This window comes from Phasianus colchicus, chromosome 7, assembly GCF_987193195.1.
Source record: "Phasianus colchicus chromosome 7, bPhaCol1.hap1.1, whole genome shotgun sequence".
NCBI classification, from domain to species: Eukaryota; Metazoa; Chordata; class Aves; order Galliformes; family Phasianidae; genus Phasianus; species Phasianus colchicus.
Genome location: NC_143442.1, coordinates 29,793,419 through 29,819,712, shown reverse-complemented (window position 1 = coordinate 29,819,712; position 26,294 = coordinate 29,793,419). Strand labels below are relative to the sequence as shown.

Below are 26,294 nucleotides of genomic sequence, written 5' to 3'. Positions count from 1 at the left end.
ACTAGCAGCAACCTCAAAAGCCATCAGTCTTGTCAGCACCAGTGTTGCAGGTGGACAAAGATGAGTGAGACCCATATGGAGAACCCTGCATGAACAGGACTGCAGTGGAACACAATACTTAGCCAAATACATCTTTAGCAAAAACTGCACAGAGGATTCTAGTGTGCATTTATAGGTATGAGAAAAAGACTTGTACTACCAACTGAGTGTACTTGATGTTAGACCATGATTAACAAAGCTGCTATATCTTATTAGGAATTAGTCAGTCTTTTCCCACTTTGCAATATCATTAATATAATCCCTTGGAGCTAGTGCTACATCAATTATTCATAATAACCCACCTATTAATTAACTATCATTCTACAGCTACTTAGCTTTCAATTCTAACAAATTCTAGCCATAGCTTTTGAAACAGTAGTTTTACTCACCAGGCCCAATCTGATACCTTCTTGTCACCTGGTAGATGACTTCACTAACACTAGTAATGAGCAGCTATTGTTTCAGTTGTTCCTGTAGAAAGCTCTGCCCATTCTCAGGATTTTTTCTTGAAACATATTTATCATTATAAGCATTGGAAAAAATTAAATAGAAAGTCTGAGAAAGTAAATTTGTTCTATGATTTCTTTTATAATGGCTCTAACTAGAATATACATGTAAATAGTTACTTTTCTGATTTATCTGAGAAATTAAAGGAATTAAGTACCAGGGAAAGCACTCACTCTCTGTTCCCTTACTGACACCAATGATTTCAATCATATTACGGAGACGCTGCCTGGAAGATCCCTGCTAGTATCCAAAATAGTCTGCAGAGTCTGTTGGCATCACATATTTCAGCAGCTGTGCTCAGTGACAAGGGAAAATTCGCACTGCCTCAGAACGTTTTTCAAGGATGTAGCCTCTGGCCAGAATGGTGGTCTTAGCTCTCACTTTCAGCTTTCCGCAGGGACTTTTCCATCAGAGCTGAAAATGCAGCTTGAGGTATTTGCAGAGGTTTTTTTCAATCAATATCTTAAGCACAAATTTACATATTAGCTGAAATAGAGCTAAGAAAAAAAACATAAATATGGCTGATAGCTTGTTGTTATCTTACTATAATACTTCTCTGCCCTATTATTATGACTAGCTCTCCCAAATGGATGGCATTATCCTAACCCAGATAGCTAGCTAAAGTACTTTTTTTTTTTTTCATGAAGCAATTATGCTCAATGGCATAAATTGTGCCGCATTCAAATGATTACTTATGGAAATCAAGTCTCAGCAAAAGAGCTCACTAAAAAAATGAAAAACGTGTGGTGAACATTTCTAAAAAAAATCTAGCAGAAGCAAACACAAAGTCTTACATTTGGGAAGGGATATCTTCATTCAACAGCTCAGGCTGGGGGACAGTTGTCTCGACGAAATGGACTGTGGGGGACATGGTAGACAAGAATTTGAACATGAAGCAACTGAGCATGAAGCAGCACATCATTGCAGCAAAAAAGGTCCTCTCCATCCTGGGTTGTGATAATAAGAGTGTAGCCATCAGGCCCAGAAAAGTAAATGATTGTTTACTTTCTCCTTGGCACTTGTGAGACTGCATCTGGAGTATTGTGAACAGTTTTTGTCTTCTCCAGAGAAGAAAGACTTTGAGATACAGGAGTGAATCCAGCAAAGGGCCACCAAGATGGTCACGAAGCTACGGCACACAACATAAAAGGAGAGGCTGAGGGAGCAAGGCCTGCTGAGCCCGGAGAAATGAAAACTCAGAGGAGACTTTAATGTTGTCAGAGGAGACAGAGAAGACAGTGCCTGACTCTCCTAGGAGTTGCACAGCAAAGGGATGAGAGAAAATAGAAGTAGGAACATGAGAAATTCTAATAACCACAATATTTTTTTTTAGCACAAAGGTGGTCAAGACTACATCACCCAGAGAGCCTATGGAATTTCCCATCAGTAAGGTATTCAATACACAAAATGGACTAAGCTGCTCTGGGACCTGCTTTGAACAGGGAGTTGGGTAGATGATATCCGGAGTTCCTTCCAACTTAAATTATTCTATAATCACAGAAATTTTACCATCTCAAAAGTTAAATTTCTCAAACTGCAGGCTGTGAACCACTGTTCTGGAGGAAATTTAAATAATCCCATTACGGATCTACCAAGTAGAATCAGTATATGTAAAGAAGAAACGGTCAAAAATGCATTCTGTTTGTTTGAAAAAGCACCGCTGATTTGATTTTGAGGGAAAGGTTCTAAATGACTAGGTCTTACAGATAAACTGCTCATGAAAAATAAATCTATATTCAGTGCTCATGAGTCAATTCCATTTAAACCAGGTTTAAGCTAGTGTAATAATAAACAGAATCAGATCCTTAAGATTTTGCCCATCAGTAGATCAATCAGCTAAGGGAACTGATTTGGAAAGTCGGTAACACCAGGGGGGGTTGGTCTAAATGTATATGTAGCCTGGCAAGAAAGTCAAGCATGAATTGGCAAGACTCCTTCCTACAGTACTTGTGGCAGAAAAGAAGATCAAATATTTTCAAACAGTGAGAATTAAACAGTATCACGATGTCTCGATATCTCTGAAACTGTGAAGGGCAGTTGTTTATTAGCTGTATTCTCCAGCTACACTGCATGGGTTTGCGCACTGAAAAGTAAAACAACAGCAGGACCAATGGATTACAAATTGTCTCTTAAAAATGGTTTGTTGATTTTTTTTTTCCAGCTTCAATTGCAGCTGAGACAGGACTCTTGCTTCACTGCATCAAAGACTGGGTTAAGTTGCTTCTCAAGGTAAATTTCAAGTAAGTAGTCTTTTAACTACAAGCTGCTCCCTAATAAAGTCTTCTGTCCTACAAAAACATATAATTGTCCATTACTGTATTCAGTAGAAATAGTCAGGTATTTATTATGCACGTGTTTCCAAGTGTTCTATGGATGAGTCCATAACAAAGTCATAACAAAGGGGTTGGGAAATTCCACAGCATAAACAGGCAGAGGATGTTTCTTAAGTGAATCTGCAACCTTAGATGTCAGATGTGGTCAGAAGTGCTGTTGTGATGTAGTTAACCTTGTGAACAAACAGAAGAGTTGATGTAACATATAATTATTGAAGAAAACATTGACACAATTAAACCTCTAACTTTAATGTCTATTTGCACAATATTTACACCCATCCTGAGGAGCATACGTTTTTTGTTTGTGAATTCCTTTCTTCTGTGGTCTTTCTGTTTTGATCACATTCTTACTGTTAGCAATCAATTTCATACCTCCCATTGCAAAACAACTATTTTGTTTATGCTCTTTTACATCACAAGTTTAAAAATGGCGATTAATTTAGCTGAAAAACAGAAGTGACTACATGCTATCTAGGCCCAAATTAGGCTGCCTAAACATAGGCACTTAGTTAGAGACACTCCTGTGTGCCCGAAACACCATAATGGCAAATACGCAATAGGTTCTATAAGAAATCTGTGCCCTTCTGGAGTATTAACTGCATGGCAGAATGTCTAAATGTCTAAATTTAGAAAAACAGTTCAAACCCTTACTCACCACAGACCTTATTAGTGCTGCTGGAGACATATTAAATCTTTAGTTTGGACCTACTGGGTTTGGACATACGTAACTTCCTACAGGATGACTGCTTGGAGCCATCAGAACTTTGGATGCAGCCTTAATGGGGAACTTGTCCTGATTTATTTTAAGAAGGAAAACTGAAGGGAGAAAGTGAGGACTCTAAAACACATGATCTTGTGCTTACAAGGCAGGAGTTGCCAGGATGGAGAGAATCATTTCAAAGTGGGGAGGGGAATATGTCTGTCTTCAAAATTATTGTTTTTCTAGATAATTAAATGCATGCAATTAAATGGGAATCATTGTTCAGAATAAAGTTGCTATATTTCTTGAGATTTTAAGCAGATAGACTTAGAGGTTTAAAGGAAGCTATATTTAAAAGCATTTCATTAACTAATTCAAGACATGACATTCATTCTTGTGATTAAGCTTTGCTACATCCTGGCATTTAATTAGTAAAATATATATAATTATGTTCTGATATATCAAATTAACAAATGAAAGATACATTCAATTAGGTTTATTACTTTCTCTAAATTGCAGAGACCAAAGACGGCACCTAAAAGAACAGGAAGACCAGCCATTTACTAAAGCAGGAACTAATGAGGAAAAAAATAAAATTAAAGACAGTACTTCCCAATGTGGATGTGATCTGTCCTCCCAGCACGGCCTGGGAGAAGTAGAAGGCACATGGGAAGAAAGCAAGGGAAAACAAGGCTTTGGCACACAGGAATACAAGACTGAGAAAGAGGCTGCATCCAGTGACTGACAGGCTGGGTGCCAGGCAGTTCTGGATTCTGATCTCAAATTCATCACTGAGTCACCATGTGGCTGCGAACAAATGACTCCACCTTCATGTCTCAGTCTCTCATAAACACAGTGGTATTTATCTACCAATCTCATGGAATGTTGTAAAGATTAATTAATAAGTGTTTGGAAAGCATATGGAAGATAAAAGGCCAAACTCGCAGTAAAGGCCAGGAGACAATAAATTAACTTGCTTACTCCTTTTCGGCAAAAATAGCCGAAAGAATTCAAAACATTCTATTACTGCAGTCTACTCTGTCCTCTACTTATTTTCTCCATGATTACTCTCGGTATTTAGCTAATGTTTGATTCAAGAAAATCATACATACACATCTACTTATCGGCTAAAGCTATTCACATGTCCAACTGATTGTCAGATTAAAATCTCTGCTGTAGGTGGTGTGTGTGTGAAGTGATTATCTTTTATCATATCTCTACAGGAAAATCTGATAAATACTTTTTCAAACACAAATAATAGCTTACTAAGTGATTTTCCTGGTCTCAGCTGGGATAGAGTTAATTTTCCTCCTAGAAGCTGATTTGCTGCTGTGTTGTGATTTAGGATGAGAATAATATTGGTAACACAGCGATGCGTCAGTACTTGCTGAACAGTGCTTACATAGATCCAAGGACATTTCAGTTTCTCCTATGGCACAGCCAGCAAGGAGCTTGGAGAGGACAGAACCAGAACATCTGCTTGCAGCTGATACAATTGTTCAGCAAAACAAAATATCAGACAACTTAAAAATAAACACGGGCTGTATCTCTGAACACAAATGAATACAATCTCTAACATTTGAGAGCACCACATATGACACAGCTCAAGAAACTTCTTAAAGTGACAGTAGATCTAAATATTTACATCTGAATATGAAAAAAGAAAAAAATGCCCATGCATGTGCCTTAACTAAAAATTGGATGAGACTGCTTGCTCTCTTCTTACTGATGCCAAAACAGGATAGTTTGCTTGCTACTCAGTAAGTTGAATCTATCCTCTCTAGCTTTTTGGCTATTGCAGGGTGTATCTATACTACAGTTATGGTAGCAGAGCTCAGCAAAGCTACACAGTGTACATAGGAAATGGGGTATATGCTCAGATGCTTTGTCCATGCCAAGCTTTCAGCAGCACATCTACTGGTACTCATACTCAACTAATACTGCAAGTGCTACGAACTCCGGGAGGAACACATCAATAGCATGTCCCATTTTCCTGTATGCTTTGTCAGCAGTTTGATAGCAATATTGTGACAATCCACTAGTTAGAGACTATTTTTGTTCTTATTACAGGTCTTTTGTGTACTTCTAAACAAGGGCATACTTTGTCTTCGTGCCCCGTGCCATGAAAAATGAGTTATTTCTGCAGTCTTTTAAAATTTGCAGACGAACAGTATCCTGCATAGCAAATTCAGACTGCTGCCATAAACAGTCATGTTTAGCTTATAACTTCCAGTTCCCTCATTTGTAAAATGGCAATTACTACCTGTGTTACAATGAATGGGTCACTAAGAGGTTAATTCATGTATGTCAGTTAAGCATTCTGAAAACATAAAAAGGGAGGCAATATTCAAAGAATATTATTATTACTTTCACCACATGCAAATTGCATAAAGCGTAATTCTACAGAGAGGCCACGGAACAGGAATCAGAGAACAGTGGTGTTATTGTGCCCTGACTGATGTTAGAACAATGGCCATTTTAAGCCAATTATACTCAATTAACTGAATGAGACAACAGCTGAGGCTTAGCACCCAGTACTCTTAGTTGTGACATTATGAATTAGAGAGTTCATAAAAAGGAGGTCAATTCTCAGAGTTAATTGTGTTTGGCTATTTGTTGAGAATCATTTATATGGGAAAAAAATGTGTAGCTCAGTTTACAGATCTACTATGCTATGGATGAGAAATTCAAATGAGTCAAAACTCAGCTGAGCTCCTTCTCTCATGATATCCACCAGGTTCCTGTTGCAGATTCCTACAGCAGGATATTGAGGACTTTTAAAATCCCAGAGGAATGTGTACTATTAGCAGAATTCACAAGCCATAATTAGTTCTCTGGGAGGAAAAGTCATGATCATATCTAAAGCATACATGCGCTCTGTTCGCAGCACTGAGTTCTCCTCAAGGCACCTCCCTTCAGTGTCTTCAGAGCCACCTCTTCACATCATGGCTTCCCAATGTGCTTGTTATCAGCTTTTTGATGACCAGTCTGAATTAGAATTGTGGGATCAAATAAAATGACTTGAAGACTGAGTGTGCAGTAGTACAGAAAAGAGATCAGGTGCAGGAACAAACAATGCATATCTGTTGAATGGAAGAGACAGGAGGGAAAGTGGACTTAGCATAATTAAAGTATGAAATACAAGGTGTGATTCATTTATTGAAAGTGAGTAAACACAAGGATTAAAGAATGGCCAGATTAAGAGGCTGAAAGTAGCTTGACTGGGCAGGTCAAAAAGGCTATTCTATCAAAAGCAATGAAAAAAAAAAAAGCATAAAAATTAGGAAAACAGTTTAACCAATCACATACAGTATTATTATCAGCATGAAAAAGGCAAGGAAATTAGCCTCAGCATATGAGCACAGGAAAGGAAACAGCAAGACTTCCTGAAAATATAATGTAGTACACTTTGTCCCTGTTCACTTCTCTCCCCAGGAAAATTCTGTGAAAGTTTGTGAACAGTCTTGGGGAGAATTCATCAGAACGATCTTTGCATTGGAGTGTAGGGGCAGGTCATTGGATTTCAGAAATGCATTTTGAGAAGTGGACTGACAGGAACTCATTTGAGAAACAGGCTGAGAGGGTTCTGAGAAACGGGCTGATGGGAACTCACTCAACAAGAAGCGCAAGTCCTGAAACTGAGAAAGAATAACCCCATGCACAAATAAATGTTGGGGGCCGCTCAGCTGGAAAGCTGCCAGGCAAAAAAAGACCTGGAAGTCCTGGTGGAAACCAAGTTGCACACAAGGCAGCAATGTGCTCTCACCACAGAGAATGTAAATGATATCTTGGGCTACAGTAGCTCAAGTATTAGCAGCGGCTTAAGGGAGCTGATCTTCTCAGCACTGGCAAGGCCACACCTGGAGTGCTGAGTCTACTTCAGGGCTCCTTAGAACTAGAGAGAAATAGACATACTGGAGAAAATCCAACAAAAGGTCACAAATCTTACAAAGGGACTGGAGTACCTCTCCTATGAGAAAAGGCTGAAAGAGCTAGGACTCTTCAGTGGGGAAAAGAGGAGGACCAGGGAGAATTCAGCAATGTCCATGAATACCTGAAGGAAGAGTGCAAAAAAGATAGGGCAAGGCTCTTTTCAGTGGTGCAAAGTGACAGGACAGGAGGTCATGAGCACAAATTGAGACACAGGAGGTTCTATCTGAACATCAAAAAATACTTCTTGTACTGTGAGGGTGATGGAGCAATGATACTCTACAATGTTTCTGGACAACCTGTCTTTCTCCTTCAAAAACCTGCCTGGACATGCTCCTGGGCAACCTGTTCTAGGTGGCCCTGCTTGAGAAGAAGGGGCGGACAAGATTTGGACACAGAGGTCCTTTACAACTTCAGTCATTCTGTGATTCTCTTCTAGATAGCACTCCACACAAACTTGGGTCAACTCAGATAACAAGGAGATAGAAGCAATCTGACTAGAAAGAATGGCAAAGAAACGAGGAGGATGCAGGTAAACAGCAAGCCAGATTGTGGTAGGTTTTATCAGCCTTGTGTTAGATGCCTTTAAGCTTTTCTTGAACTCACAGTTTTGAATAACAGGATAATTTGGGTTGGAAGAGACCTCAGAAGGTCTCTCATTTAATCTCCTGCTCCAAGCAAAGTCAGCTATGAGAACAGGTTAATCAGAACTTTATCCAGGCTGATCTTGAAAACCTCTAAGATTCAAGACTACAAAACCTCTCTAGAGAACTTGTTCCACTGCTTGACTGTCCTCATCTGCATCTTCTTTTATCTTACCTGAGGAATGAATTAGTGTTTCCAGTTGCAAAATATTTCCTGCATCCATTCCTGTTTCATTTTCATTCCTATTGACAGCCCAGCATTGTCTTTATTCTGCTAATAAGGCATAACTGGAAGAAATTATTTTTCGCAGAATTCATACATTAAGAGCAGTGGCAAATCGATAAGAATAAAATGGAAGGAAGATGACATTGCATTACAAACTTAAGAAAACATACTCTTGTTCAGGAGATTGTAGTGCATTAGCAGGTAGCACTGCCATGCGGTGAACAGTTTCATGGCTGGCGTACCTAAATCCTATATGGTAAGAGGTACTAGCACAGGGATTTTAGGTGTTCTACCAGTACGGGCTAAAAATATTATGTCATCAGAAAGAGGATTTCAGTCCTCAGTGATGCTCAATGATAAAAAAAAAAAAAAAAAACAGGACAGAAACAGCTGTGCAAGCATTCCTGCCAAAACAATGCAGAAAACATTAATTAACAGCAACTGGAGAGGTTGTATATTTTGTACCCTGAAAACCACAAGTAATCAGAGTGAGATCAACAGCTGTGCATGAAGTAGTTACAGAAAGAGAAAAGGTCAGTGACCTGCTCCATGATACATATTTTTATTTGTTATGAGGTATGCATATGTGCCTTCTGAAACAGGGGCAAACCACCTCAGAAAATTAAAAATCAACAGTGCCATTTGTGTCTCAGACAAAGCAATGAAATGCCCATCCCACACATGTGTGGGGAGGGAAAGCACTCCAGACTTCCATCAGATCTCTATCTCCATGCAGGAAAGCTGGTATCTGCCAAAAGCTTGACAGCCTCATCATAGTAAAAGCGTTCACAAATGCACACTCTGAACTTGTCAGGGCAACCCAGGAAATTTCCTCAAAATAGTAATCCTTCCTTTTTGAAGTTTTTTTGTTTTTTGTTTTTTGGTTTTTTTTTTTGGGGGGGGGGGGGTGTGTGTGTGTGTGTGTAAAGCCGTAGAGTGCACAGGGAATTCAAGAGCAGAAGGTAAGACTCATTACTCCACTTTCTCCTCTCATACAAAATTTTCAGTCCGGATGTTGCAGCTGTTTCACTGTGCACAGCAGTACCATGCAATAATTTTGGCCAGGAAATGGGGATTGCTTCATACTGATGCAGAGCTAGATTATGGTTTTTAAAAATTCTCAGAGGTGAAGTTTCACTTCACACCAAAACAATGAGGAAATAAATAAAGTGATGGCATCAAAGTTAAGCATGACACATGCTTAGCTATTTTAAAGTTTGAAGGACTAAAAGCATGGTCTAACATAAAATAATAGTAACACATGGAACAAAAAATATTCTCAGCTTATTCACTTTAGCTGCTGAATCTAACAAAAACATTTAGTCCAGTACACAAGCTGTTCCATAAACAGTAAGAAATATTTGATTCAAGCACACACTATTTTCTGTCAAGAATTAAACAGTGAAATGCTGCAAAATCATTTTTCCAGGCAGGAAGTACAATTCCAAAACAACCGCCACCTATTCTGTTGAGCAGAAATTGAGAGATGTACGAGAAACACTTGCAAAAAAGACCTATTTATGGCCCGCAGTTAGATGATAAAACTTACTTCTGTAGATGAACTTGTTAGAATGTAATTTAAGATGTATCACAGTGGAGTTTAAGCAGAATTTCCTTTTGTTATCTCTCTTAAAAAAAAAATGGTAACAAATGCTTTACAAAAAGAAAGAACATGCTAATGTTCAAATGGAAATGCAAGGAAGTTAACTTGAATCGAGATATTTTTAATTAATTATTCTAAATAGTAAAAACAATAGTATAGAAAAGCATAGTACTGAGCCGGATAACTGAGAGTTAGGATTGCCTACTGCCTGTCTTTGCATGCAAGGCAACAAGTCAGACTATACTGGCATTTGTGAAATTGTTTTACTTTTAGTACTTGGTATCTAGCAGTAGTTAGGAATAGCATAGGAGTCTGCACCATTTTGGTGTTGTTGTTGACTTAAAAGGAAAATTTTGTATTGGAGCATACAAATCTATCACAATCAAAGTGTCTGACCAACAGCCAGTGCTGTAGAAGCAGATTTCAGCAGAGCCAGATATGCAATGCACTGTTGGATACTTAAGGGCTTAAAAAAAAATCCTCATACCCTGTACCATGATATACAGTTACCGTTATCCTACTGCACACTATTACAAAAAATGCTATTAGTGCTCATAAAATTAGTCTCTTTAAAAGGCAGCATTTTTAACTTAGAATTCCGGTGGCATTTCACCCACCATGTGCAACACAAACATTTCCAGTTTGCAATTACTTCTCTACTGTCCATAGGTCCTATTTGTTATTTAGTTAAATCTAAAAGAGGTAGCCATCCAATTTTGCATGTCACATTCTACAACTTTTCAGTCCTAATATGATTGTAAATAAATTCTCCCACACACCAATCACATAGTACCGATGAGGCATGAGATCAGAAACATAATTAATGTCAACACTGTTATTGGTTATCTTGCCAGTCACCTAGCAAGTATTTCCTCATTGCTGTTCTGCGTACTGCCAGATATTTGGGCAGAATAGGTGGCGCAACCTGTCATTAGAAACACTGCCGGGAAGGGGCTGAATGCTACAAATCTTCTCCTCCCTTCACTCCCCCAGGTCACTTCCCTATCTGTGCATTAGTATAGAAAATCTTTCCCACCAATATCCCCAGCTTTGTTCTCAGCATCAGCATATGAAACACACTTGCAGTGGTGTAATGGCTAGAAAAGGAATCACCCAGTAACTAAAGATAAATCTTCAGCTACTTCATCAGCTCAGGACATAACACAGCCACGTGTTCTACCTTCAGTTTTGAAAAATCTAAATGCAGCTTGAATAACTCTAAATATCAAGGTAAATAGTAATAGATTCTGTGTGCTACTGGAATGGAGTAGCACCTAGGAGAAAATAGTAAACTGATGTTAATGCATATTCAGGTCTGATTCATTACATGTGGTGTGGAAACTGCTCTCTTTCCTGCTTCATTTCTATTAATGTTCAATTTCACCTGATTTTGGTTTTTAATGGTTTTGAAAAACTTGAAAAAAATAATTAGCTGAGTTATCCATGACAGTTTAAGAAGCCGTTTCAAAATAGGATCTGGCATTCTCATGAAATGAAGCCTGTAAGAAAAATGTTACCACTATGCAAGGCAGGTTAAAGAGGAGTAAGAACAGCATCCATTAAGATATAAAATCATTTTTATCTTCCTATTTTCCTTCACTTTTTAAAGAACAATTTAGCAGCACCTAACTTCCTTCTGAAACCACTAATTGATTGTTAATTGTCTTAAAAAATGTCAGTTGACTAAGAAAGCCAGACTCTTCCCATGAGTATCTTCTCGGTTCTTCATCCTGGGAACAGATATTCCTTACTTCAATACCTGCCACTTCATCCTGAAATGAGTTTATTTAGGTTGTTTAACCTTGTCCACCTACACTCAACACCAATTATTCTAATGTACTCCACTGCCCATACAATATTTTCCAAATAATTGACATTAGATATGCTATTTTAACATGTATCAACATAATCTGATCAAGTTCAAACTTAATTCTGAAACTGGGTTTCTACAGAAGACCTTGCACAAACATGTGATCTCTTTTCCAGTGATTCAAACTTAGACCTAACCAAAAATCCACGTTAATCTAAAACTACCTAAGTTGAAATGCTGTTTCACAGATTCAGCACCTGTATTATATAGTCATCTCCACTTTGGTTTCTAAAGTCTTCTTTTTAGCATGTAATTTTACTACACAGTTCTTATCTCCCAACCTGTTTTCTCTAAGTTAATTCAGTCCTTGCCAATGTTTTACATTTTCATATTTCATTTTCACTAACAATTTCTTAAGCTTCTCTGTGTAGACTTATAATATTTTATCATTCTTTGCTTCACTCTTTCCTAAAACAAACCTGGAAATGATTTTATAGAATTTAACTACAGACTCCTTATTTGGTGTCATACATATATATGCATTATAGAATTCTGCAATATAAAGAAATTTTATTAATAGAATTACTAGAATATCTAGGATAATAATTATCTAATACAGTATGTTTATGTACACACACACAAACTTATATCTCTCAACTCACTCGCAAGCTAACTCAAAGTTCCATTTAAGCCAATGGGAAAAGCAAGGCTTTCAAGACTGTGTTCCTTGTATTCCACAAAAATCAAGAAAATGTCTGTGATTTCAGGTTTTGATTAGTCTGAAAACTAATCTGGTAGAAGTCTATTTATGAAAACAATGAAGACGAAAGAGCATGTACTTCAGAGACTCTGAAGTTACTGGCGAAGCTTGAAAGCTTAAGTTCCCAGCAGGACTTAAAAACTACATTCAGCATGTCTTCTCATGTGGCAGTCACAGTTCTGATAGCCAAAGAGCAAAGATACATTTCACACTCCAAGGTGTTAGCTTTCATTGCAAAAATAAAAGTAGAGGAGGAAACACATAATGTGCAAGAGTCTTTTCAAGTGTGTGACTAAAAAGAAGCACGGCAACCTCCTGGCAAAGATACAGTAAATAAATAAGTGTAAGCTACATGCACAGTAATTGAAAGAGAGAGCCTTCCCTTCTTATCCAAAAATACTTTGAATTGTTCTGCGTAAAGGGGCTGTTACCTGCATTTCAGTTAGCATATAACCTGTGTAAGACTGTATTTAGTGGACTTGTTTAATAGATAATTAGAAGTCAGTTAAAAATCTCAGATAAAAATTAAGTAAACTACAAAAAAAAAAAAAAAGAGAATAATTATCTCATCTTACTCTGACTTTTAAGATGATCATGATATTCTCCTAGTTAATACCATTTTTTAACATATCACCATTAACATCTTAACATAATATCTGTCATAGCTGTCTAACTAATGGAGAAATCTGACAGTTGCAAGGCCTGTTTCACTTATTTTTTAAAAATGCCTTTGGGAAGATATTAGTCAAATCAGTCTGATTTGCTCTTTAATCATATTGAATACAGTGTAAATTATTTAGCAGTAGAGACAAACGTATCATTTAAATTCTGTTCACCAACATGCCAGGCACAGGCTGTAACACTGCTGTTCAGGGTAGGTTTCTTTTTCCCTGGGACAGACGTCACAGGGATCCATGGAATCCAGCTGCCTCTGTAACTATCAGGTGGAAAGCTTTTTCTTTTGAGATATCAGCAATTTAACCATGCTGAGCTATATGTGTGAGGATGCTTTAAATTTTGATTTTTTTTTTTTTTTTGAGTTTAAAACAGAATCAGTAAGAGGATTTTGATTAATTTGCAGATAATTCCCCAAGAAGTAGCACAGTCTTGTGTGTTCTGCATGTTAACAAACCAAATGCCAGATTATAATCCTAGCTTTGACATGAACAAGGAGAATGAAGCAAATCAATTTACCACTGTCCCCTTTCAGCTATGCAGTGGAGTCTTCAGCAGCCATTTTGGGGATAAATTACTTGCCATTTACTACTTTCATTATAAACATGGGATTATACATACTTCTAACATCTATAAGGAGGTTTCTGCAATATAACTTCTTTCGGAGATTGTTATGAGAGAAAATGCGGCTTTCTTTTCCTTTGGGCCATGCACCTGTGCTATAAAACCATAGTTCTCCTAGTCTAACAAATTAAAAGCAAAGAAAAAATCCTTAAAAATTCCTCTCAAACATTTAGCTGTCTACCTGTAACAACTGACAAGAACCCATGAGAGTTTTTATACACATTCTGTACCCTGAGAAAGCATACATCTGACTCTTTCTTTGTTAGCCAACAGTAGGAAACAGGAGGAAAATCCAACTCAACACATTAAAGAAAGAAGTACGACTTCAAAAACAAAAGAATTTCTGCCATATAGCCAACATTTTTAGTATAATTAGCACTGGAAAGAAATTAGTTGTTCTTGTTTTTACCTTTGTATATCCTTTCCTGGGCGTCAGCTGTTGGATGCAGATGGAGACAGTCTATAGATCCAGATGGACTTTTGATCTCGGTCCATGTGTCCTACCTTAGGTTTTAGCTTACCTTTTCTGCTGAGTATTACTGTGTATCAGTAGCAGCACAATTTCCATTGTATCAATTTAGTACAGTAATTCCAATACAAGTAGACTGAAATAGTTTTACGACTAAGATAATATCATAACTATTTTCAATGCATTATAAGGAAGGGCCATTTCTATGTAACACATATATAGCCCACACTAAAAAAAAAAAAGCTATCACATTCCCCAAATACCACTTTTGAACTTCTGTATTTAAGACTGAAAATCATCTCCCTGATGATAATTTTCCCGCTTTTACTGGGAGGACGGAAAACATCTGAGAAAGCTCAGAAGATACAAAGAGTATAAAAAATATTTGCCAGTTTTCTCTGTTTTTGAGAAAACTTTCATCCTTCCAGGCTGATAAAATTCTAGGAATTTCTTTTCTTTTACAATTTACTGTCATTGCTTTCCTCTGTTCTAGTCCAGGGAGAATCAAATGTAGCCACATGTTGCTCAGACTGCTTCTAATTATGCCAAAAGGTAGCTCCATCATTTACTTTATGTTCCTACTGTTAGGTCACTGTGAATTTTCCCTCTTTATGCCTGTGTGATCTGACCGTGGATCCTACTGTCATTTTCAGCCTATAAAGGCTGCAAGCAGAATTTGACAAAGATTGTTTATTTATTCTAAATTTGCAGGTTTTATTACTGACTTTCACCATGAAGAAGGATCACTACTTGTGAGTGTGTGAAGTTACACTGATACTCTCATATTATTCTTTTTATCAAGTTTTAAAAGCCTGCTCTAACAACATAAACTGAACTCACAGTGTGTGCTGACAGATTCTAACTTACAGGAGCTTTTAGCTTATTCTCCAGATGCTACCTTAACGTCTTGATTTCAAAAGCTAAAAGTTCAGTAAGCTGAAGTTACACTGGTAACTTTCATTAAACAAATGTTTGAATACTTATAAAAATTATACATTACTCTAATGTTCAATGTTGTAAAATTGCATTAATTATCTAGGTTACCTTTATCACATATGCTAACATAGGCAGAAAGACCTCCTTAAAGCTTTCTGTTCTCTCAATTATTCTTAAAACTCTGAGCCATCATCACTGTTCTGCTAAATATCCACCAGTTAAAACACATATCAGAAATTACATAGCAATGCCTCTCCTTCTCTGGTGGAGATTTTTGCTCCAAATGATGAACTATCATATTCAAAATTCAGTACTGCAAATAATCAAAACTAGGTCAACATTACTACATTTCATGTAACTGTAGCAGCAACAAACAAAACTAACTATAAACATTTGTCCTATCTGCTCACTAGCAAGCACTAAGTCCAAATGTTTGTTACAAAGAGAGCAAAGGGACAAAAAGCACTCATGAGCAACATACTTAATAAATCAGTCTAGGTAAAAGCCTGATACACTTGGGTGCCTGAGAGCAGCCTTACCTTCACTCTTGCCTCAGAAAGCTTAGCATAGATATTAAGCATTTCCTTCTCTCTCCAACCTACTCAGACGTGTTTCAGTTTGCTCAAGTTCACATTTATGCAGGGTCATTTTATGTCTGAGGGAACATAACTTACAGGACTGATTGTAACTAATGGAAATAGATTGCCTTCTGAAACAATCAATGTTTCTGATTCTAGGAGACCTATGTCATAATATTACAAGCAGGCTGCTACTTCGGTACCTTCAGCCCATACTGCTTGGGTCTGCCTAATCCTTCAAAACAATCTAATCTGTGTTTTATCTTCAAGAAAATACCAGTTGTACATAATATTTTAAACACAGTACTTACCAACAGAGAGGCACTCCCAACAGGAAATAGAAACAAGCACATAATTTACTCTCTAATCTTCTCCAGGCTTCCTAGCTCAACTTGCGAAAGAACAGAGTACTGGTCAGGTTGCCTCATCACTCGGTGTGTGTTTGGTGCAGTTCTCTTTTCCTTTTTTTATTAGACGGATACATTGGCAGTAATCTGATTTTGCATCAAGATGTCCCAGCCCAGGGTAATGTGAAGGAGGCACAGCTGTATCTGGTGCCACAAGCAGTTCCAAGCCGCTCATATTCCTGCTTTTTAACTGCATCGAAGTTAAGCTTCCAGACACCAAACTTCCAGCTTCGTACTGCAAACAAAACGATTCTTGTTGTAAGACAGAGCACTTGGTTATTTAAGATACCTAAACATTCACTGCTAACTGTAAAAGTATGACAACTTTAAAAGTAAACCTGTGTATCAGTTACTCAACATATTTGAGGAATAACTGCCATGTCAGTTTATTAAGTCTGTAAAACCAATATGACAAAGAAGTCTTTTTCTTCCACTTTCCTAAGTACAACTACAACTCACACTAACTTCTCAACAGTGTACAAGGTATTTTGCGCTAAGGAAGGAAAGATTATGAGAACTTAAATTCAGACTGTATTTTCAGTTTCAGTTGCATAAGACCTGGAGTAAGGCCCTTGTATTCATTAGCTGCCTCAATTTTATACCAGAGAACAAAAAGTGGACAGAGGTTTTAATTAAATCATCAGACAAAACACTATGTTGGGAATATCTTTATATTTACTGATAGACCAATGCTATGCAACTTTTTAGCTATTTTTCACAATAGTCAAAAACTATTTCATGTGGAAGTGATGAAAATCTGCTTATAATTAGAAAATTAAGAATTGTGTGCATCTGACCTACATAGAATTTTTGTTCAAAGTAGTTCTCTGATTGCTTTTAAAGTTCATCAGAAGTAAAAACTGAAAAGACCTGACTGTACTACAAGCTTACAACATGCTCAGAGTTCTTGTTTTGTTTGCAGTAATAGGACATTTAAAACAGAATGATTAGAGGGTTTGCAAGGTTTTTTTGTGTAATTTATAATCCAGATACTTAACCTAAGGAGACAAACCACAGATTTACACAGATTCAGGTACAAAGATCCAGATTCCTGGTTGTGGAAACTAACCTAACTCTCTTCATATCCCAGTGCCTCAATCAAATTAGTAGAAGGGTTATTATAAAGCAAAACTGATTGATTTGAGCAATTTGAGTGTTCTTGGGGTGAGTTAGTAAGCTAATGTAGTTAATGTAGAAATCATTGTTATACCTCAGAATATACTCACACGGATTTTGAAGTTGCAACATCTACATACAAAATAACCCAGGTTCTCAGTGAAAACTATTCCAAACAAGGCAAACACAAATATCCTCAGACAACTTTCTCCCGTCTTTTAGAGACTCCATCTAGCCATCTTATATCCAAATCTGCATTCTTTCTTTGAGCAGCTCTGGATTTGCTGAGTAGCCAGCACAATTCCAGCTTGCTCTCTTGTGGCCAACATTAGAGTAACAATAGCCCTAGTAGTCTTCAGTTCCAATTATTTTTAAGAGCCATAATGGCAAATTAAATGTAACTGCTAGTAGTTACCAGTGTTTTCAAGACAGAAAATAAATGGTTTTATCCTGTCCAACTCAGCTATGCAGAAGAGTTAAATTCCTTCTAATTGCCCTGCCTGTTCAGTTCTTGTGACATATGCAGACTGCAGTTTCTATTCTTTCACTTCTGAAAGAGCATGCTGGGTAGGAAGTGTAATCGGTGGGGTAGAAAGAAAGCTAAGGAAAAACACATGTGAAGGCTGCCTTGGCTGCTGCCTACCTGCAACAAACCGAATCCTTTCCTAGGCTCCAGCCACTACTCACCTTTTAAAGCAAGAGAAAAGTATTGATTAACTCTCATGTTTAGTTATTTCTCAAGGCTGCAGCTGAGATAAAATTATTATGTACAGTACCCTCCTCAAAAATTTCAGTGCAAGCACATAGTAAACAACAGAGTTGCAGCAGCCCTGAAACAAAGTTGATTTAAAGCCTCACAGACCTGCATGAGGAGAGGAAAGGTGAAGACCTTTTCCGTCACTGAGTTTTAAACACAGCTACTGTTACTGTGGCTATGAATGTGAGTGAGTTCAGGAGTGACCACATAGTAGGAGTCCACTTGTTTATTAAACTGACTTGTCAAAAGTACATCCCATGAGTGTGTATCCACAGTCTGTGGTAAGATCAGAATTTTAGAACATTGCACATTCATAAGTATGCCTCAAACCCATTAGTGTCACCCTCAGGAACCAACCAATGAAACCATCTCAGTAACATGGTGAGGAATTTTTGATTAATAAACATTAACTGTTTTTATTACTGAACAGTAAAAAGATCATAATTACAGAAATCATATTCTGACTACTGGGTTACTTAATCATCAACCTTTGTAACGTAACAGCAAATAAAACACTCAGGAGGCAGACTGCTGAGAGGCGCTCAGATTAAACGAATTGCTCCAAAGAACAAGAGTGACAACTACCAAGTGCACTAAGCAATAACATCACAACTCTTATATGTGATCCAGATGTGGGTATTTTTTCTAGAATTGGAAGGCTAAGCCCCCGAATTCTTCCAACCCTTAGACAACAGTTCTGCAGCGTCTTCAGTTAACCCACTTCTGGACTGTTCAGATCACACAAGCACTCAGCTGGCTGAACTCACACCACCACACATTCCCACAAAGAGCTACATCGATGCAAGGCTGGAGGCAGCAGTACGGCTGGAGAGGGAGGAGCAGGACTCACTCCTTATGAAACTGCCCCGTTTCTCTTTCCCTTAAGGCAAACATGGGCTTGTATATTACTATACTAATAATTATTCTTACTACCTAATTGTCTTTTTACATAACTCTGCTAAGGAAAAAGAATCCTTATTCTTCTTCCACTGCCAAAAATTCCAGTCTATGTCAATAAAGCTCACAGACACCATCAAAACAAAGTTGCTCACCAGTTGAAAGTGTTATTATAATATCTGTTATAAAAACATGCATGATTACATAAGACAACTCATTAAGTAGCAAGAGTGAACAATTCAACGTATTAAAGTAACAAATGTTTCAGACAATTCACAGAGATCTGCAGTATTTGCAGTGCAATCAATAGCAAAAAGACTTGTGAGATTTCACGAAATTTCTATAGGAACTGAGCTGTAAGTAGTTAAGTTTGGAATGGCTCTTGAGTCTTTGAAATGAGGTACAATATTTAAAAAGAGAGAAAGGGATAAAATGAGACTAAGAAAAACACTGTGATATTTCCTACATCAATCTTCTTAATGAATTCTTACCCAAATTCCTCAACAATGCCCACTAACACACATTGATAAGTATACATGCTATTTGCCATGGAAATCAGAAAATTTCTGATTTCTGATTCATTCACCAGCCAATTATGGGATCAGAACTTAACATTGATTTCATAACTAAATTGTGTCTTAGAATTTGATACTTAAAAGAGGTGCTATTAAAAGACATTTTCAGATCCTTCTTGTTTTAGCAATTTGGCTCTTTTTTTCATTTCTCAGCCTAAATTTGTTTATGATATTAAATCACGATAGCATTATTTGTCCTTGTGCTATTTCATCCTACCACTTAAACAACTTTCTCCTTCCATGATGTATTCATAAAAACTGGAAGACAGATGTATTACTGCAATATATCTATACTAGAATTAAAAAGACAGAATTAAGATCACAGAATCAGAGAGTAAGTTATATAATCTCACAATTCGTAAGTATTACATAATTCATGTCTCCTTTGGAATACCTTTAAGTGCATTGATAGGCTCACAAGGAAGCATTTGTTTATTTTCCCTTTTTAGCTTCTCAATGTAAACAATTGCTTTTCCTACAGTAGAGATGTTATCATAAGTAAGAATGTCTTCAGACTGTCCAAATATTAAATTCAAATGAAAAAGATCTAGTCAATCCAGGCTGAACCAACTTATTTCAGAGCTATCTTAGGAAATAATTACCATTTAAAAGATAGACATCTTTTTACATTATATAACAATTTCCTGGAAGCAAGATATCAATACATCAACTTCCTGAATTTTGCCTCTTCAGTTCTTTCTTATACAAAAAGTTATAATTGTTAGGTTGTCAAAGGATGCTGAACTACTTGCAATCCAATTTTTAAAGTATTTTAAGTATCCTTACAATGCTAGTCTCACTTGTTCTTCTCTTGTATTTAATAGAAAGGACAAGAAATGATTACCTACAGCAATTCATTGAAAAGAACAAGAACAGCATCAGGGACAACAAGTTACAGAAACTGAAGATAAATAAATCATGTCCTCTTCTAAATATGTCATCACTTGTAAATCACAGATCAGATCACTGATAAAATAATATTCAGAAGTATCCACACTAAAAAAAGTAACACTTCAGAAACTACAGCCAAGCTGAATTCTTAGATATTATGATAACGATTATGTGACTGGGAGTTAAGTATTAAGTATCAGGCTTGATGTCTGAAGGAAGATGGATTCATCACTCCCTCACTATTCATATTCCCTGCATCACACTAACAGAAGCACAGGAGAACAAAAACTACTTCGGCTGTCAAACAAAAAATACAGCAGATAGTATATTTTTCCCTGGAAGCAACAATGTTATACGTCAACTGATGAGCAGTCTGGTAAAATATAAGACAGACTGCATGAAGAGATGGTCAAACTTGTGGTAAACTTGTATCTATTTTGGCAACAACTAGACAATCCAGACCGACACCACAGAAATTCATAAAAAATGTGTGAGCTACAGTCTAGTTTTTCTTTTATCCTAGATACTGAATAGCAGAATCTACCTGTTTTATGGGTTTTGTTGTCTCCATCATGACTTCTTGCTCTACACGTTTGTTAATATTCTTAGCCCTTAATAGAATGTTACTTTAGGTAACCTTACAGGTGTTAGGGAGGAGGAACTGAGGATGGTAACAAGGGTGAGCAGGGGTCGTAGCCTCAGCAATAAGGATGCTATCCCACAGTATATACGCAAGGCAAGAAGGACAGACCCAGCAGCAGCCACCAGGTTTGACACAGAGTCCAATTCACTAGGCAACTACACCGTGATGAGGCAGGTCCAAGGTAAAAATGAGAAGATAAGTCATCAACAAGTCAGGGTCAAGTCTAGACAGAGTAACCAGGCCCTGCAAGTCCCACTGACAAGGTGTGTCTGGGGTCAGCTGGAAAACAAGTCAGTGGGTCAAGGTCCAGATCCAAATGCATGTCCTGCCTACACAGCCCCACAACTACAACAGGGGCTCAGGTGAAAGCCAAACACAAGAGACTCTGCTTGAAAGCAACAGGGAAAGAATTACATTTTCTAAGAGGAGGTGGAGAGCCTGATTCAGACTTCCTAGGACACCTAGCTGGGGATGCTCTGCTAAAGCTTCTTCCAGCTTTTTCTCAAAGACCTCCAATTTTGCTGCTGTCTCTCAAACATCTTTTCCTTAATAGAGGGCTGGCACTCCCAGGATAGGCAAGAACAGTGTGCTCAGGGGCCTGATAAAATCCAACGCTGTAGTAACATACAACAGACCAAAGAGTTGGATTCCAGTCATCATTAGCATAAAATTGGAATGGTTCAACTGAACTACTGAACACAGCACCTCTAACAATTCCATGGACTTAAGCAACCCCAACACAAGTAATTTAGAAGCCTCTTTCCTGCCAGCAAAGCATGAGCTCAGGTCAGAAAAAAGGTCTCCTGTGTGAGTGATTACACAGTTTTATTTTATATATGCTCAGAATGATGCACTTACCTAACTGATTTTTGGTTACAAAGACTGCAATCAGGAAAAATAAAAATAAAAAAAAAGATCGCTCTGAACACAAAACATTTTTGTATTCCTAACTTTTGCCACGTCATCCATATAGCACCTCCTATGCCAGAGATCTCTTACAGCCCCATCTGCTACTACCTGTCATAGTGTCTCAAACTGCATACTTACCAATTTCAGCACGAAGAGATGGGAAGTTGGACGATGCCCGGTATCAGCCTGACCAAGTGCTCTCCACACTCTTCCACTCAGCAGCTTTGCAGCAGCCTGCTTCTCTCACTGCTGACTACACAGGCTGGACGTGAGGCACTTCTCTGTTCTACTCATGGTGCCAGCACTGACTCACATACGTGTCATACTCTTTTAGTCCTGTCATTTAAGTGTGTTTTGAAACACCCAGGCTGAGCGGTCTCAACTCTTCAGTTCTGCCTCCAAGTCAGCTTCAAGAAGATACCCTGCTACTTTTCCAATGTCTAACTTGCATCCTGAGCCACAGCACCAACGCAATTTCAAAGTCAGCACAGAATGATAAAGCATTCACTCAGCATCTTTGGTTACTGTAACATGTCATTTAATGAAGAATCCAAAACCTGGCTTTTTTTTGCAATCTCCACACAGATCAACTAAATTCTGCCACCTGGTTACACCCCAGGGCCACCACTGCACTATTTCAGAGGATAGCACTTCATTTTCTGCTTTGTTACTTGTCAGAGAACCATTTTTCAGCCCTCATTCCAAAAAGCTTTCCCACCGGGCCCTCACAGACCACATGTGGCAAACGGCAACAATCACAGGACTAGCGGGAAGTCCTTCGTTGTGCCAGGATGCTGCCAGCGATCTGATCAGACAGCGACCAGTACCAGGAGAAGCCGCTCCCACCGCCCTCACAGCCGCAGCGGCGGCAACTCCACCTCAGCCGTACGCGCCTAGCGGCTGCGGCGCGCGACGCGCTAACGGCTGCTCCCCACCGCGCGTGCGCACCCGCCGCGGCAACGTTAGTGGCGCGTGCGCTGTAGCAGCAGGAAGCTCCGCGCCGAGAGGCGCACGCGTTGTGCGTGTAGTGCTGTGCGACGGGCCGGCCAGGGAAGCGGGGTTATGTCGCGACGGGAGGAGGAGGAGAGCGCCGAGCTGGGCCATAAAGAGGAGCTGAGTCGGAGGGTGAGCTCAGAATGGTCCTAGGTGTGATTTTGAGGAAGGGAGGGTAATGCTAAGCCTGTTAGGGGACGTGTGGAGGGAAGGAGAGCCTGCCTGAGGCTGAGCTGCGCTGTGGCTGGTGGGGGCCTCTGTCGTGTGGGGAGCCGGGCAGCTCAGCGGCTGTGAGCCCTTCTAGCGCGCTGCGCTTCTGTTCTTTCTATGCCGAGGACTTGGTGTGATTGCTGAAGGAGTGTCCGTGTCGTCTGTACGTGCCGAGCAAGTTGCGAGGAAGGTCGGTGAGGAGGCGGGTGGCCCGGCTCTCCTGTGAAGCAGGGCTGTTCGCAGCGGCGCCCTCATCTTTGCTCGGGGTGAGCTCTGCCGGGCCTGGGGAGCTGCTCGCGACCAGAAAGCCGTTTCCTTCCCGCACACTTAAATCACGAACGATTAGTGGTGTGCCTTGCTTACTCAGGAGGCTCAGGAGAATGAGGGTATCAGCACAGCTTATATGCTGCATGGCTGAGGTGCCTGGCTTTATTGTGCATCAGAAGATAGCACTGCTGTCTTGTCTGTTGCAGTAACAAATGCCACGTGTTGGTGTAGCTGCTGGTAAAGCAGCCTTTTCTGCGTGCTCCTTTCAGTTTGGCTAATCTAGCCCTGTAGTAGTTATCTCCAGCTGTGCCAGTTCCAGGAGTAAGGAAGGGGGAGTGGAGCAAGCTGTGTGTCTGGTGCTTAGAGAAAGCAGTGAGTGCTGAACCACTTATGCTCTATGTTTCAGCTTTTTTTGGAGGGCCCCTGCTTGCTCTTTGTCATTGGTGCCTGCTGTTGTCCAGGAAAACAGGAACACCAGGCTCCTTCTGTCAGTGCAGCTGAACTGGTGGTGGTAGATCCAACATAAGAACTTTGTGCAAAAACTCCAGTATAGTAGAATTGCTTACAATTGTGTAATTGTGTGTTGGTTGGTTTTTTTCTTTTGGGGGGTGTTGGGTTTTTGATTTAGTAGGGGCTTTTTGTTTGTTTCTTTTACTGTTTTTGTTTTGAATCTGGAGAATATCAGATTAAAAAATGTAATGTGGAGATAAATTCCATTTCTCAAAGTTGCTTGATGTTTTTGTTAATAGTTATTTACATGTTTGCTTGGTTTCTTCTGAGGAGGTTGGGAGGCAAGTAATCTCAGATTCTAAATAGCTAGGGGTACTCTGGCTTCCCAGTAATGACTGCTTTTGGGCTCTGGGAGCAATGCCAACCCATGCAATATAACCCCCTTCCAAAGCAGTTACTTAGACTGCTTCACTGGCTTATTGTTGAATTCATAACTTAGAATTCAAAATAAGCATGCTAACTGTAATTCAGTTATGTAGTCTGAATAGTTGTAGTATGCTTGGAGCAATGGCTAATCAAATACCTTTTTCGTTCTTATGTTCACTTTCACTTTAGTGGTCTGTTCAGGGAACAGTGACATAAATTCTTCTAGCTGTCTTTAAAATATGGGTGAAGGTTTTCAACTTTAGGATTGCAACACAGTAGTTTGTTGTTAGTGATTACACTGATATGTGTCTTTTGTCTTTCAGATTAAAGAACAGAAAGTTGTGGTTGATGAGCTTTCCAATTTGAAGAAGAATAGGGTAAGTAATTATGAAATTTCTTTTGGCTACTTCGTTTTAGCATCAGATGTATTTGTATAGAGGCAAGAGGGCAAAAAAATAATATATAAATGTTATCTTCAGTTGTTGGGCTAAAGATTTTAATGCAGATGTGGTCTGCTGTCTGGTGTCAAAATGTTTTGTTCTCCACATCAATTGAGAGTTTATTTACACTTGTGTAGTGTAACACAGTGTGGTGTCGGAAGATTTTACTTTTTGTTTCAGCTGAATTTTTATATGATAATGTTTGAGTAGGTCAGATTATGTTAAAATCTTCCTACTTTTCGTGTGAGTATGATGTAAAATAAAATATGATCCCCCAAGTATGAGGAAAGGAAAAATGCAGAATGGTTGTGGGTCAATCCTGAAATGTTTTGGTGCAACATGAGGACGTTGCTCATGGCAGAGTAGAACGTAGCCTTCTGACATGAAAGGGAAGGGTATCTCAGTGGACTTACACGGATTTCTGCTGCAGTGTGGTTGCCTGTGTATGTTACTTTTACTTAATGCAGCATTGTTTTTATTTTACAGAAAGTTTATAGGCAGCAACCCAATAGCAATATATTCTTCCTTGTAGACCGAACAGAAACACTGTCTCAATGCAAAAGTAAGTTTGCAGTGCAAAAGGTAATAGTTTAACTGTTTAAAAGCTATCTTTGTAGCTGTTAAGGGTTTCCAAGTTGTAGTAAAGTAGAAAAGCTGGCAACTGCATGTTAGATACTAAGTGGACTTTGGATGTGCCTGCTTTTCTGAGTTGGATAAATGTGGTTTCTGCTTGATTTGCATGAGTGGTAAAACAGCAAGTGCTGAAGATACAGGAGGGAGTTCTCCCACTGAGGAATCACTATTCTTAGCACTCTTTGGGAAACTGTACATGCTAATTCCTCTCCTTTTTTTTTTAATTGTTAACCCTTAAAATTTCATGGGATGAATTCAAAATATGAGTATGAAACTGGAAGTAAAGCTAGAAGTCTAGAAGTCTTTAGGTGGTTGAGAGAATGAGTTTTTGGGATTATCAAGATAAGGGAATGGAAGATAAAGAGATGTGAAAATTGAACAAAGGTGTTAGAAATAAATTTATAAAATTACTTCCTGGAATGAACAGTTGTCAATATCTTATTTGATCGGAGTTTGCAATGTTGACATGTTGTCTATTCACTTTTCTTCTACAAATGTATAAATCATATTGATTATATAGGCAATAATTGGCCTTTCCTTTACATTATTAAACTTGTAGTAAAGATTTCCTTGAGGGGGAAAACATGTTTGTATAATTGAAGACAAATAGACTGCAGTGAGCTATGGTTGTGATAGATCAATACTGTTACACGTCTGTTTCTTAGTTTTGTTTTCCTGTCTCTAATTGTACAACTGACTTACTCATTTCTTAGATATAAACTCATTTAATCTTTACTCTGGTATTTTTATCACACAGATACATTAGATCAATTAAAGAAAGCACATCAAGAGTTGGAAAATTCAGAGAAGACTAAAGTCAAGAAATAGTCCATCTGAATTCCAAGT

At 38.5% G+C, this 26,294-nt stretch overlaps 2 protein-coding genes across 2 annotated transcripts in view; one reads left to right on the top strand and one right to left on the bottom strand.

The window, feature by feature from the left end:
• SLC40A1 (solute carrier family 40 member 1) overlaps positions 1-22,264 on the bottom strand; it is a 42,156-nt gene extending 19,892 nt beyond the window's left edge. The window contains exons 1-2 of the mRNA XM_090144360.1: positions 22,168-22,264; positions 16,146-16,476 (exon numbers count right to left, since the gene is read on the bottom strand). Coding sequence (XP_090000486.1) covers positions 16,146-16,187 — 42 coding nt within the window. The 5' untranslated portion in view covers positions 16,188-16,476; positions 22,168-22,264. The remainder of the gene's footprint in view (positions 1-16,145; positions 16,477-22,167) is intronic.
• A 725-nt stretch (positions 22,265-22,989) lies between these two features.
• ASDURF (ASNSD1 upstream open reading frame) lies at positions 22,990-26,293 on the top strand. Its single transcript, XM_031604411.2, has 4 exons — positions 22,990-23,154; positions 24,699-24,752; positions 25,302-25,377; positions 26,206-26,293. The coding sequence occupies exons 1-4, from the start codon at positions 23,092-23,094 to the stop codon at positions 26,274-26,276; spliced, it is 264 nt and encodes an 87-aa protein (XP_031460271.1). The 5' UTR covers positions 22,990-23,091; the 3' UTR covers positions 26,277-26,293.
• Position 26,294: the final 1 nt, after the last annotated feature.

Bases quoted from the DNA above. Each gene is read 5' to 3' on its own strand.
- ASDURF (XM_031604411.2), top strand. From the start codon at position 23,092: ATGTCGCGACGGGAGGAGGAGGAGAGCGCCGAGCTGGGCCATAAAGAG. The intron at 23,155-24,698 runs GTGAGCTCAGAA...TTTGTCTTTCAG, and splicing joins AAGAGGAGCTGAGTCGGAGG to ATTAAAGAACAGAAAGTTGT. The intron at 25,378-26,205 runs GTAAGTTTGCAG...TTTATCACACAG, and splicing joins AACACTGTCTCAATGCAAAA to ATACATTAGATCAATTAAAG.